The 14,906-nt window shown below is 38.6% G+C and overlaps 1 protein-coding gene across 6 annotated transcripts in view; it reads left to right on the forward strand.

The window, feature by feature from the left end:
- Window positions 1–14,906, forward strand: part of LOC127420430 (plasma membrane calcium-transporting ATPase 3-like) — a 72,071-nt gene that overhangs the window by 13,217 nt on the left and 43,948 nt on the right. For all 6 annotated transcript variants that reach the window (XM_051662717.1, XM_051662712.1, XM_051662713.1 and 3 more), the window contains exons 3-5: window positions 11,314–11,511; window positions 12,675–12,932; window positions 13,211–13,336. In XM_051662717.1, the coding sequence (XP_051518677.1) occupies window positions 11,314–11,511; window positions 12,675–12,932; window positions 13,211–13,336 (582 nt within the window). The remainder of the gene's footprint in view (window positions 1–11,313; window positions 11,512–12,674; window positions 12,933–13,210; window positions 13,337–14,906) is intronic.

Below are 14,906 nucleotides of genomic sequence, written 5' to 3' on the forward strand. Positions count from 1 at the left end.
GCTGAACACAAACTAAGATTATTACAAGAATATTTCAGCTCTGTAGGTCCTTTCAATGCAAGTGAATGGTGACCAAAACTTTGAAGCCCAAAAAATCACATAAAGGCAGCATAAAAGTAATCTATATGACTCCAGTGGTTTAATATATGTCTTCTGAAGCGATTTAATCATTTTGGATGAGAAACAGATCAATATTTCAATCATTTTTACTATAAATCTCTATAGATATTTATAGTTAAAAAGGACTTAAATATTTATCTGTTTCTCACCCGCACCTATCATATTGCTTCTGAAAGCATGGATTTAACCACTGGAGTCATATGGATTACTTTTATGCTACCTGTCTGTGATTTTTGAAGCTTGAAAGGTCTGGTCACCATTCACTTGCATTGTATGGACCTACAGAGCTGAAATATTCATCTAAAAATCTTTGTTTGTGTTCAGCAGAAGAAAGAAAGTCATACACATCTAGGATGGCATGAAAGTGAGTAAATGATGAGAGAATTTAAATTTTTGGGTGAACTATCCCAAAAGGCACCATCCACAGTCATTGTATTAAAAGGACAGACTACAGTATTCATAAAAAATCTGTTTTTGTGCTCCGCATAATAAAAAAAAGTAATATGGGATTGGGACGACGTGAGGGTCAGTAAATAATAACATAATTAAAATGTGTCTATTCTTTAAATTCAGGAGTGAATCTGCTAAATTTCCACTCCTGTATACTGTATGTATACTGAATACAAGTCACTTCAGAAATCGCAATGTTTGATATACTGATAACGTGATGGTGTCTGTAAACAACAAACATGAATGCCAACAGTTTATAACAGTAACCTGCTTGGTGTTAGACATATTTGACTAAAAAAACATTATTGACTGGAGAAATATTATGATACAGCAATTTGGTTTTAGAACGCAGTTGTCCCATAAATAACCAAACTCTGTGTGTGCTGAATGGTATTAAGCACTCACAAGAGGAGTGACAACCGTATTAGTGTGTGCGTGGCCAATCAGTGCTCATTATTTCTCATTTGATGTAGCACCGCTGCTTAGCCTAAGTTAAACCCACAAGCTTAGACTGTGCTGAACATCTTAAATATTTTCCATCTTTTTCTCTTTGTTTTTCTCTCACCTCTTCACACTACTTGTCCACCACTTCATTCACGGCCAACTTCTCACTTTGGCTCCACGCGTTGTGTTGGGTTGCTAGGCGACCGTGCTGTCGGTGGTGAGGTGGGTGTAAAGAGAGGGGTTACTGGGTAAACTGTTGGAGAGGCTCACTCACTAGAATCAGTGACTCTCAAGGTCCCTACAGTGATCGCAATACTTGGCATACATCCATACATCCTTTTTTCTGAATCGTAATTGAATGTGTTGCTGTAATGTTTCATATAACATGATGACTGTAGATGAAATTTAGATAGCAGAGGAGATGATGCTCATTGACGGAAAACAGATAAACTCCATAAAACTCACATTGGAATGGATTGATTGTGAGTATTTTAGAGGATGTGACATGTAACTTTAACTTAAGGCTCTTTTTAGGTGTCTTTGTTGGAATGTGTATGGCTAGTTTCTCTATGAATTTGTATATCTGAAATGTTTTTAGGCTTAATGGGTTTTTTGTTTTGCCTGTTTTGTTACAATATAGAGGGGCCATGTGCACTGGTTTAAAATCTGCTTTGTAAGTAGGGATGCACCGATCCGACACGTGGATCGATATCGGCTCCGATACTGAAGCTTTTAGACAGATTGGGTATCGATCCCAATCCAAATCCGATACTGTGTGTTTGTCATGTTCGTTACTGTCAAGCTCAAAAAATGACCTAAAAGAACCATAAAAACATAATTAAAGTAGTTCATATGACTCATGCATTTTATTCAAAGCCACCTGAAGACGTACAATAGCTCTGTGAATCACAAAAGGCTGTGTTTAATAAGTAAATGTATAAAATGCACGCTGAGCTCCAGAGTGTTTGTGAATGGTGCTACTCTGTTTACACACACACTCGCGGCTATTTTTCGCCTTCACAGCGGTGCGCAATATTTGAGCACTACTCACAAACAACATATCAGATGTAGATGCTCAATAGTTCGGTTCACTTATAATATGCATTTAGAACGGCACTGAAGGTGTTTTTTTTTTTTTTTTTGCCAGAATTTGAATAAGAAGCAAATTAAACTACTGTGAATTTGCCTACAAACAGACACATACAGGACTTCCTGGAGAGTTCAGAATGTCAAAATAAAAGCTTGAGGGTTTAAAAGTTAAAGGTGCACGATTGAGATATATTACTATTATAATATATTATTATTATTATCATTTGTTTACAAATTATAATAAAATATAAGTTGAACGTGTTCCAAAAAATAACTGTGTTAATGAAAAGTGGACTGATGTCTTACAACTAAATTGAACAAAAAAGAGATCTGAATCCTCTAAAGTCCAGATACAAGTTGAACATTTTTGAAAAAATAAATAAAATTAAAGCAAAAATAAAACACTTTTCTGCTGATGACTTATACTGGATTTACTGTTAATTTTGCTGCTACATTATCCAGTATACTAGTTAATAATAAAGTTTTTCTTAATAAGCTACACATTTATATTGAAATAATGTGTAGTTAGAGGTTTGTGTTTCTTTACATATTAAAGAGCACACGCAATTAGTTCCACACAATAATGTAAAGATATTCTAAACTGATTATGCAAAAAAAAAAAAAAACAACAACACTGGTATCGGATTGGGATCGGTATTGGCCGATACTGAGATTTCCGATATCGGAATCGGATCGGAAGAGAAAAAGTGGTATCGGTGCATCCATATTTGTAAGTTCAGTGCACAAAGGAATGAAGAATTAGTGTCCCAGAGGAAATTTATATTGTTCAGAGGTTGCTCATTCATAGCTTAAGAGACTTAATGGAGTTTGTAGTTGTTTCAACTTTCAACTCTCAGATGCTTTTCCAAAATTCTCTAGCAGAAATAAGAATAATATACAGTATAGAGCTACTGTAAATGAATGTGGATAGAGTAGGTCAGATAATATAGTCTTAGATGAGAAATGTTTGAGTTTATATTGAAATCTCTGACTTTTGGTATCTTGACAAATCTGAGCACAGTTTGTGACATTGTTTTTCTGATTAACATTTTTTTATTGATTCAACCATTAAATATATACATAGCAGAACACACATATACAGAATCAATATACAACCCCCACATCTTAACACATCCCCAAAAGACATGGGTTGTGTCTCCATCTTCTAACTGACATCACCAGCAGGTGGGTGTGTCTTTAAGACCAAGCCTATGCAATCTAGAGGGGGTCCAAAAGACTCTATGTACAATTTTAAATTGCATGAGGCGAACCCTTGCGTCTCTGGATGCAGATTTGACATTTTTTAGAATCCTAGCCCACTGTCCCTCCTCCAATACCAAATTTAGATCTTTCTCCCATAATCTCTTAAGAGAAGTTGAAGTTCCGTCTCCCAGACTCTGAATTAGTAGGGCGTAATACACCGATGCCTCATGACCTTTTCCAAAAGCAGCAATCACCTCTCCCAGAGTGTCTGCCGCTTTAGGAGGGTGTAAACCACTCCCAAAAACTGTACAGAGCAGGTGGCGCAGCTGTAAAAACTTATAGAACTGAAATCTAGGAATCCCAAAAAGTTGAACCAAATTTTGAAAGGATCTCAACACTCCATTCTCATACAGGTCACCGAGTGTAGTAACCCCCCTCCCAATCCACTCTGACCAGCAAAAAGGGGACTTGTTGATGCATAGTTTTGGGTTCAGCTATATGCTCGAGGCAACATTTAAAAAAATGTCAGAATTAAACAGTCTGGACACTTTTGTGCATACCGAGTTCAAGTGCGAGATAACAGAATGTACTTTAGCTTCTCCGATTAATTTGATAGAAAGGCTCTACAGTGGCGAAATAGGGGCAAGAACTTCCTGTTCTATACAGAACCAGGGAGGGGCTCTCTCAGGTGGAAGCAACCAATGAGCCAAATGTCTGAGACCGAATGCATAATAATAAAATAAAAATCTTGGGTAGGCCTAGCCCACCTTTGTCAATTGGCCTATGTAACTTATTGAAATGTAATTTGGGACGCTTACCATTCCAAATGAAAGACTTTGCTATGCTATCAAATTGCTTGAAATAAGAGAGGGGGACATCTACAGGGAGAGACTGCAGTAAGTAAATGAATTTTGGAATACAATTCATTTTAATAACATTAACCTTCCCAATCATGATAAATGTAATGAACCCCACCTGCCCACATCACTCGAAAACCGTTTTATTAAGGGGTCAAAATTAACTCTAACTAAATCACACAAATTTACTGGAAATAAAATGCCCAAATACTTAATGCCCTGTTTGGGCCACTGGAAAGCACCCGGCTGGAAAGCCATTTCTGGGCAGTACGCTGTCAGAGCCAAAGCTTCAGATTTAGACCAATTGACTCTATATCCTGAAAACTTAGAAAAGGAGTTAATAATTCTGTGGACGTAAGGCATAGATCTACTGGGGTCAGAGACAAATAATAAAATATCATCTGCGTAAAGCAAGAGTTTATACGCCATACCTCCCGCCACCACCCCTGGAAAATCATCCTTCTTTCTTATCGTGGTTGCTAATGGTTCCAGGGCAAGACAGAACAATAATGGGGAAAGAGGGCAATCCTGCCGGGTGCCCCTATCCAAAGTAAAATAATCTGAAATTAATCAATTTGTTTGTACCGCCGCTACTGGGTATCTATAAAGTAACTTAATCCATCCAATAAATGTACCCCCGAACCCGTATATTTCCAAAATCTTAAAAAGATAATCCCATTCTACCATATCAAACGCCTTTTCGGCATCAAGTGAGATGGCAGCGACTGGAGATTGTTCATTCGTTACTGACCACATGATATTGATGAGACGTCTAATGTTATCAGAAGAGCTACGGCCCCCAGTAAACCCCACCTGATCTATATGTATAAGTGATGTCATAACTTTACTTAATCGATTAGCCAAAATTTTTGACAAAATTTTTACATCTAACTGGATCAGGGAAATTGGACGGTAACTTTTACACTTGTTTGGATCTTTGTCCTTTTTAAGAATCAGACTGATCCGGGCTTGTGTCACGGTTGGAGGAAGCTTTCCATTCTTTAATGATTCTGTATAAACTTCTAACAAAAGTGGAGCCAATTCTGTAGCATAAGATCTAAAAAATTCAGCAGCAAAACCATCTGGCCCTGGAGCTTTGCCTGTAGGTAGGGACTAAATTACCTCGTCAAGCTCCTCCAAGGTTATCTCAGAATCAAGATAATTTTTTTGCTCAGTCGTCAGTTTAGGAAGTTTTAATGGTTCCACAAAGTTTCTAATATCTTCATCAGTAGACGAAGACGTAGAACTATAAAGATCAATATAGAATTCTTTAAACGCATTATTAATATCAGTGGCCAAGGTAAATATTTCACCGCCAGCAGATTTCAGCAGAGGGAATAGTAGAAAAAGACTCTCTCTGCTTTATATATCTAGCCAAAAGCTTCCCTGCTTTGTCTCCTGACTCAAAGTATGACTGTCTTGCCCTGAATAACCAAAACTCCACTTTCCGCGACAAAATAGCATTATATCTGTATTTCAATCTACTCAATTCTCTGAGGCCATCAGACGACATTCTGCGCTTCAGCTCTGCCTCTGCACTTTTAATATTCTCTTCCAACTCCACAAGTTCTCGTGCTTTGGGTTTTTTGGTGAATGAGGCATACTGTATGATCCGACCCCTAAGAACCACCTTAAGTGCCTCCCAAACCACGCCCACAGAGGATACTGAGGACCAGTTGGTCTCCATATAAACATTGACTTCGGTCTTTAACATTTGTTGGAAATCAGGATTTTGCAGAAGGGATACATTAAAGCGGCAACTATATGATTTCTTTTTCACCGTATGTGGCAACATTTCCAAACTCACCAGGGCGTGATCTGAGACTAAAATGTTTCCAATTGAGCAATCAACAACAGATGAAATGAGGGACTTAGATATCAAAAATAAATCTATTCTAGAATAAATCTTATGGACTGATGAAATAAATGTATAGTCCGTACCAGATGGGTTCAAAAGTCGCCAAATATCCGCAAGACCAAGATTTTTACACATCCTGTGAAGTGTCACCGTTGCTCTAGGGGGCTTACACACTTTTGCTTCACTGTGATCAAGGACTGAGTCCACCTCCCAAAATTATATCATTTTAGGGCCTAATATTTGGATACATTATCAGGCCTACCTAATCCATTGATAAAAGTGGCATTAAACCGGTTATGTCATTATAACGTAACACGTGGCTAAACAAGAATTTAGAACTTAAAATAAATTAATGCAATGGTTGTCAATGGTACATTTCACTTTTTTGTGCTTTAGTTCTTTTCCTGTTGCACACCCAGAGCCCCGTTTCTAGCTACGCCCCTGCTGTAGCTATAATCATGTGACAGTAATTTTAACTAACTTGCTGGCCATGACAGTATAGACCAATCCTTTGGCAACATCACCGCTTATATGACACATGGAAGTGGTGGCAAAAATGTGCACAAACAGTAAACTTTTAGCGGTTTCCATTGTTGAAAAATGATTTTGAGGGCTCTCATAGGCGGCTGTGGTTTCAAGCCATCAACAGAGCTGACTGGACTGAGGAGATTTCAACTCACGGCATTTCAACTCACGGCTTTGCAGCAAATATTTATAGCAAAAAAATATGACAGGTATATTATTAACTCATATCATTTTAATAATTGTATAGCTATAAATATTTCTGTATTTATAATGGTTTTGTGTCGTACTTTCGTTTAAACGTCTAATCTGTCAAATCTAACACAACAGTTTGCCGGCTTTCTGCCACCACATACTGCCCACGTTCTGAAAACTGACCGAAGAAGAAGACGATTTACGCTAATGCCTATTACGCTATAGCTCCCCTTGTGGCAACACTGAGAATGCATTATGAATTATGATCTGACAGATTTCAGAATGCTATAATGAATGAAATCGAATTTGCATAGCTTCAAGCATTTGTGTTCACTTACTGTACTTTCATATTTCAGGCTGAAAAGGGCCTTACAAACTAGAAAATGAGAGGGAAGTGGACATGGATGGATGCAAGCATTCAACACCTAAAAAGGTCTTCAGTGTGAATGTATTACTTAGAAAATCAGATATTGCCCTCAGAACAAACATCAGCTATAAACAAACCCTTCCATGAGGGGTTAACATTTTTTTCAATAACCTTTAAAACTCCACCAGAGTTATGGATGGGAAGATGTGAAAGCTTTCAGACTGTCTTTATGTATGGAGATAGCTAACACCTGTCACCAGGGACCGCTCTGTTGACAGGACAAAACCTGATGCTCCTGATGCTAATAGTCATACAATAAGTGAAGTTTCCCACTAAGTGCAAGTAGAAGCAGAGCTAATCCTGTTACATGCTCATGACAAAGCAGAGACAAGGGGATAGGAGAGGAAACTAGAGGGGGCGGAGATGAAAAGTGACGGTGAATAAGGCTGACACTATGAAAAATGATGCCCTGAAAATGGAAGTCCATTAGTGTCTCTTCCTCCTCTCCAGCAATGCGTTTCAACAGAGCTTTGGTGCAAGAGCTGCCGGCAGACCACGGATCCACAGCTGCTGTACTTTACATTACATTTACATTTATGCATTTGGCAGACGCTTTTATCCAAAGCGACTTACAGTGCACTTATTACAGGGACAATCCCCCCGGAACAACGGTGGTGGCTGTGGGGATCGAACCAGCAACCTTCTGATTACCGGTTATGTGCTTTAGTCCACTACACCACCACCACACCTCTCTTTCAGTGCTGGGCATGGACGTATCAAACCATCATGAACCTGAACATACACAAATACCAGTACTGCTGTGGCAGGACATGAAGATCTCAGAGCAATGAGGTTGGAGGATCAAAAGAGAATGAAAAAGAGAGATATGGAGAGGGAGGATGAGAGACAGAGGTTAGGAAGGAAAGAAGGAGAGAGAAGGAATACTAGAGCAGCTTGCCGCATTGTCAAGGACACACCAAGGGGAGATGGGGGGGCTACTTTCTTTAAAGTGAAGGAATGCGGGCAGGCTACTCAGCATTTTTTCTTAACCCCTTCCTCAGGTGGCATTAGCTTTTTTTGTAGCACTATTTATTGGATATGTCCAGATTGAAACACTAACTTACTACTTTAATACTGTGCAGTATATACTGTATACTGCCTACTATTTTTTAAAATTGTGTGTGAAACAGAGCAAATTATGCAATGATTAACATTTGCAACAGGAGTATGCTACATTGTTGTCACATGACCTCATCATGCGCCATGTTTAATTTAGCGAATACCATCCGGTTATCGAGTTGGAAATAAATACGATTATTTTGTATTTTTTATCTGGTATTGTGTCTTTACATTTGTCAGTTCAAACAAGTCAAGAAGGAGATATTAACAACTGATATTACTTCGGTTCATTTGCCAGACTGGAAGTGCCTGTAGCCTGTACTATACTGCACATTTTGGAAAAATTTAGTCACTTTTCCCCCTATCCTTAGTATGCATACTATATACTGTAAACATAGCAAAAGTAGTATGCTATACCAAACAGAGCCACTTTCTGTCCTGCTCTACCTCTCTATCTCGTGTACCCTCTTTTTCCCTCATTCATACATGCACTTGTCATCTAAAGTATTGTATAATCATGCATTCAGTAATGATAATAGCAAGGTTTAGTGCTGAGTGCTGATATGGAGTGACTATGATCAGTGTATAAACCTCAGGTGCTCTCATAAGCACAGTCAGCCTGATGCTGACTCACAGTACACATGCATCCATACATTCCTCCTTTGTCCACTTAAGGTATTTTCTGGTTGGGTTGTCCTGTCCTTATTCGTCCCTGATGCATGCTCAGCAGACACACATGCACATAGACTGAAGTCAATAGTGTGCCTCATTGAGCTGAGCTGTAACACAGGGTCTCACTCTGGGTGACACTTGTGACCTCAACACTGAGATGAAACATGAATTTTCTCGCAGGCTCTAAAAGAATCACTGTGTGCTAAAACAGCTTCCACAGCAGACCAATCAAAAATCTATTATAAGGCTAGCGTGAACCGCACTGAATCAATGACATCATCTGTAGCTGGGCGAAAAGTTGCCTGAAGACAGGAAGTTGAAGAACATGTGCTTGATGTCTTCATCACCATGGAAACTGCACAAATCTATGAAAGAGTGAAAGAGAGAGTAAGAGAATGACTCTGAAAGACATAGATGACTGGGTGCATTAAACGCAACTTGTCTTGTGTCTTCATGTCTAGCTCTCTTTATCCCTCCAGCTTCACTCAGCCTCTCATTCGATATAGCAGGAGCTCTTTGAAATGAGCAGAAACATGCAATTAATTATTTACATCAGAAATTCAATATATGTGGCTAACTCAGATTCACATTGCCACATTATTTGGAATAGTGCGTCTTAAAACTATACATTCTAATATCTTTCTCTTTGTTCATTATCATCAGATGGTTATATTCGGATATGTATTTTATACAACAGTTACTTCTGATCCTTTAATTTGACAAGCAGTTTTCCATGAGTTCTGATATTTAGTAGAACAGCACTGGAATGCTTCACTTTTTGTATCAACTCTACATGTTCGGCAGTTGACAGTTTTGTGTTGCTCTGCAGTGTGCAATGGTTGATCTTGCTTTGGCTTCATTTGGAACTATTTCCATGAGCGGATCAAAAATAGACAAAATTTTGTGTCTAAAATATTATTTTCTTGATATTAAAGGAATAGGTCACCCAAAAAGATTTGATGTGTTTATATCCATACAATGCAATTCAATGGGGTGCAACATTTTCAAGAACCAAAAAGGACATAAAGGCAGCACAAAGGTCATCCATATGGCTCGAGTGGTTTAATCCATTTCTTCTGAAGCGCTACAATAGGTTTTGGGTGAGAACAGACCAGAATGTAACTCCTTTTTCACTACAAGTCTTGACATTGGAGTCTCCTTGGCAATCATGATTTGACGCTCGATTACACATCCTCACGTTTGATGCATGCACAGAGCTCTTGTACAGTGCTCTGCGCATGTCTCAAGCATGAGAAAGTGTAATTGAGTTACAAATCATGATCGTGCCTGTAGGAGACTGCAGATGTCAAGATTTAGAGTGAAAAAGAAGTTACATTTTTACATTCTGTTTCTCACTCAAAACCAATCGTAGCGCTTTAGAAGACATATTTTAAACAACTCGAGTTGTATGGATTACCTTACATGGTGTATTTAAAGCTAGTGTGTGTCTGTGTGTGAGTGTGTTTGAATGACATGGAATTGGAGACATTTACGCTTCACAGCAAAGACTTATGAACTTGAATCATTGAAGTTTCTTCACAGATTTGCCCTGTCTTCAGGTTGTGAAGGGTTAGTTTGGTCCAAAAATGTCTCTTGCCAAAAGACATTTGGGCTGCTTAATGTTAAAATTCAGAGAGTGCGTCAAGAGGCAGACTGTAGACAAAAATGTCTCACTCTGAATGTTTTCTGTCCTGTATCAGTTGTGCATGGCAGGTTTCAGCAAAGCAAATCATTTGGTAGCTGTATTTGAGCAGTTAGAACAGATTCTGAATTCTTTGTTTGTGTGTTTTAACGCTGGGTATTTGACATTAAATACTATCTATCTAAAACTGCAATATTTTTGCGAATTATTTTATATATTATTTTTATTCATTTAGAGACTACATGTTCAAATTCACTACAAAGAATGATTATTATAAGTCCAGGGCGGAGCTTCCAAAGGAGCACTGAAGGGATGGGTGTGTTTGTTTTGGCAGTTGAGTTTGAATATCAACAGTGTTTCTCAGGAATCGCTGAGTGCACCTTTAATGTCACTTGAATTGATGATATTTTAGCGCATTTCTATCTTTATACTGTGGAAGGCTTTTTTTGGAAAATGTTAATAAAGAATTATATTGTTCATATTGTTTTTTTTTTTCTTTCCTTAGAAGAAAGTAAATGCATTTTGACAGGAAAAGAAGTATATTTAGAGTCAAATTTCGGCACTTTCAAAATCTGTGATTAATCGCAATTTACTATGAAAAAGTATGCGATTAATCACGATTTAAAAATTTTAATTGACTACAAGCACTTATTCATATACATTTTAACCTAAAAAACAATATAATTTATTAATTATAAAAGGTTCTTGAACATGATATGTGTCAATTCCCCATGAATATGTATGTTTGACTCTCACTTCTCTCATTTCCTTTCAGGTTTGTCAGATAACCCAACAGATCTGGAGAAGCGCAGACAGGTATTTGGACAAAACTTCATACCCCCGAAAAAGCCCAAGACCTTCCTTCAGCTGGTGTGGGAGGCATTACAAGACGTCACTCTCATCATCCTGGAGATCGCTGCCATCATCTCTCTCGGCCTGTCCTTCTATCAGCCGCCCGGACACGAGAGCGAGGGTGAGACAGAAGGGAGCTATACAGGGAGAGAGAGAGAGAGCAAGAAAGAGAGACAGGGAGAGGTGGAACCAAAGAATGTTAGAGGAATGAAGTAGAGGAAGGCAGTTAAAGGGCCGAGGGTCGAGGGAGGAGGGAATGACGGACAGAGAGTGGGAGGAAAGAGAGAGAGAGAGAGAGAGAACTGAATCAAGGGAGTGTGGGAGGAAAAAGGTGAGAATGAAGGTGAGAAAATGAAGTGAGAAAAGAGGATGTCAGGCAGGAATGCAGAAAAAGAGAAAACAAGGGGGAGGAGTCTGAAGGCACTTGGGAAAAATAAACAATGAAACATAGCTTTGATTGGCAAAAAATTATAAATGTTTTATACCACCCTGTTGAGAAAAAAAATAATAAACAACTTAAATTATCCAAAGCTGGTTTGCTGGTTTTAGTTGGTCCCTGACCCTGGGCTAGCTTTAAATGAGTTTTGGGCACTTTTCAACTGGTCAGTTTGGGAGACCACCTTAGGCTCGTTTAATCTTCAGAGAGCCAACCATTGACACTGATGATGTATTTTCTTTTTTCCTACTTGAAAGTGTTTTTAGGAAAGCACTGAGCATAACATTTTTAAGCATATTTTGTTTTGGGGTGAATTTTGTGTAACTTTAGCAAACAATGGCAGTCAATGGGAAAATCTTGATTTTATTCATGTTTTAGCAAGCTGTGACATTCAATATGCAATTTTTGTCCCCACCAAAACTATTGTTGTGATAATGTCAGCTACTGTTATGAGTAGTTTTTTTATTTTTATTTAATTGAATCACCTTAAACATTGTGATTCTGCTACGCAGAGTCTGTGAGGGTAAAGCTGCTTTTTTTCAGCAGCTCAGGCCTATTCATGGGTGTTTCTGTAACTGGTAGTCTATGGTGCTAGCAATGCCAAGGTTATGAGTTTGTTTCCCAGGGAACATATGGAAACATAACATGTATAGCTTTGGACCAGCTTGAACTAGCTAAAACAGCTAAGGCTGGTTTAAGCTGTTTTTTCAGCTGGGAAATAAAAAATAAAGAGCTTTAAACACTGAAGTTTTATGTTTAAGTTGAATAGTCCTGTTTTATAATACAATATACAATTGCATTTTGAAGGCTGCTTGGTAACTGCATGGTAATGACATTAACTTCTGCAGGCTGTGGGAAGGTGTCAGGAGGATTCGAAGACGAAGGGGAGGCAGAGGCAGGATGGATTGAAGGTGCTGCCATCCTGCTTTCTGTCATTTGCGTGGTGCTGGTGACCGCTTTCAACGACTGGAGTAAAGAGAAGCAGTTCCGCGGGCTGCAGAGCCGCATCGAACAGGAGCAGCGATTCGCTGTGGTGCGCAATGGAAACGTCATTCAGATCCCCGTCGCAGAGATGGTGGTTGGGGACATGGCCCAGGTCAAATATGGTCAGTTCCTGTGCTGCTGAGCCCAGTGAATTGAATGAATGCTGAGATTAGGCTTAACTCATCTTATATGAGGAAGGTGTGGATTAATACAGCTGTATTTTTAGAGTAATGTTCACATTTCCATAAATCAGGATGGCAACTCGTTGATAATGTACCCTGTGTAAGATGGCATTATTGGTCGGAAGAGTGAATGCTTTTTGTGATATTAATGTCCTACTGATCGCGAGATGTTTATTTGTATTGTTGTGAGTTTGTCGTACTTTCTTTTTCTTTCACAGGTGACCTCCTACCTGCTGATGGCATCCTGATTCAGGGAAATGACCTGAAGATTGACGAGAGCTCTTTGACCGGTGAATCAGACCATGTACGGAAGTCATCCGACAAGGACCCCATGCTTCTATCTGGTAAGCAGTCATGCATACAGTAGGCATGTTTCACAAATTCACATGTTAAAGGGATAATATCAATCACTGAATGCTGAGTGAGCCTAATATACATCTCAGTTTGTGTTTCACAGAAGAAATAAATTCATACAGGTTTAAAACAAACCCAAAAGCTGGAAGCACACAGTTCTCTAGAATGTCATGTCATTGTGTAGATTTGTCTTCACTGGAAGTAAGTGGCCTTGCCAAACCATTAATTAGAAGGGATCGTCCATATACTTTTGGCCATGTATGAGCCATGAGCTTTTGATGAAAGTGTCTGCTAAATGAATAAATATATTACACACCTACCAGTGAATGATCATTTCTGTAATCTGAAATCATCACTGTTTTATACGTTTGTGTAATTCTTTGAGGTCACAGCCACCCAAAATCTGATGCATTGTAAACATGTAATTCCAAAAATTCAGTCTTTTCTTGTTAGGTGCACTCACCTCATTTTAAAAAGTTTTATTCCGATGCTGTATCCACACCCCTAGGTGTCAGTGTATGTCCAAGATGACATATACAAACGCAAAAATTATTGAGTGCACATTTAAAGGTGAAGGGCATAATTTTTTCGATGTTAAAATAGTTTCTGTTTTCTCAGTTTAATGTGCTGGACAACTGTTAATAAGCCATTCGTAGGTTGATTTCCCCAAAGAGAGTAAACCCTGTGACTAAATTTTATTTGCTGCTGATAGTGGCACAGAAGTTACACACTTCATCTTTAAAGGTGCTGCAGTCATTTATTTATTTATTTTTTGGGGCTATACCATGCATAAAATGTTCCCACTACCTGACAGATTTCACTGAAATTGGTGTCCTGAAAAATTACACCTGTCTCTGTGACAGCTCTAGACTCTGTAAACAACTAAAAAGAGTCAGGGGGCTGACCCACGGTTTAGCCAATCGAAAAAAATGCATCATTTGAGCAAATCTTAGCTAATAAGAAAGCCTTTATTTAGGCAAAACTTACCCAATCAGTTAGCCGTTGCTAGACCCTATTTAGGAGGGCTACATACCCCTACATTTAATCTCAGCCCCCTAAATATCTGTGACTTTGCAGTCAGTACGCAAATGTGTAATCGACCATTGTGAGCTCTATAAACAGTGGCAGCACTGCACTAGTTTGAAGCACGAGACTGCTTTTGTGGCTTTTCTCACCTGTAAAGAATGACTTTAGTGTGAGCCAATAGAACTAAAGTGTGGGCTGTGATGGAGCTGAACGAGACGATTTGTGAGCTAGCAAGGATCAGTGTCTTTCGACCGACTGTAGGAGAGGAGGAAATTTTCGTTTGTTTAGTTCGGTAATCATGTTTAACAAGGAGAGAAAGGGGCTGGATCAATTATGAGTAAAAGTGACTGATGAAATTACAATGACTTCAAGACATAATTGAAATTGATCATTAATTTTGGGCTAATATTGTTTTTTGTTTTTTTTGTATAGCTTGATAGTCATGCACAGCAGTTCAGAAAAGTTATAGATATGCTTTTTTGTGATCGCTGGAGAAAAGCTTATGATGCTTAAACACACTGAATTCTCTTTATA

Source organism: Myxocyprinus asiaticus, chromosome 29 (assembly GCF_019703515.2).
Source record: "Myxocyprinus asiaticus isolate MX2 ecotype Aquarium Trade chromosome 29, UBuf_Myxa_2, whole genome shotgun sequence".
In the NCBI taxonomy this organism is placed as follows: Eukaryota; Metazoa; Chordata; class Actinopteri; order Cypriniformes; family Catostomidae; genus Myxocyprinus; species Myxocyprinus asiaticus.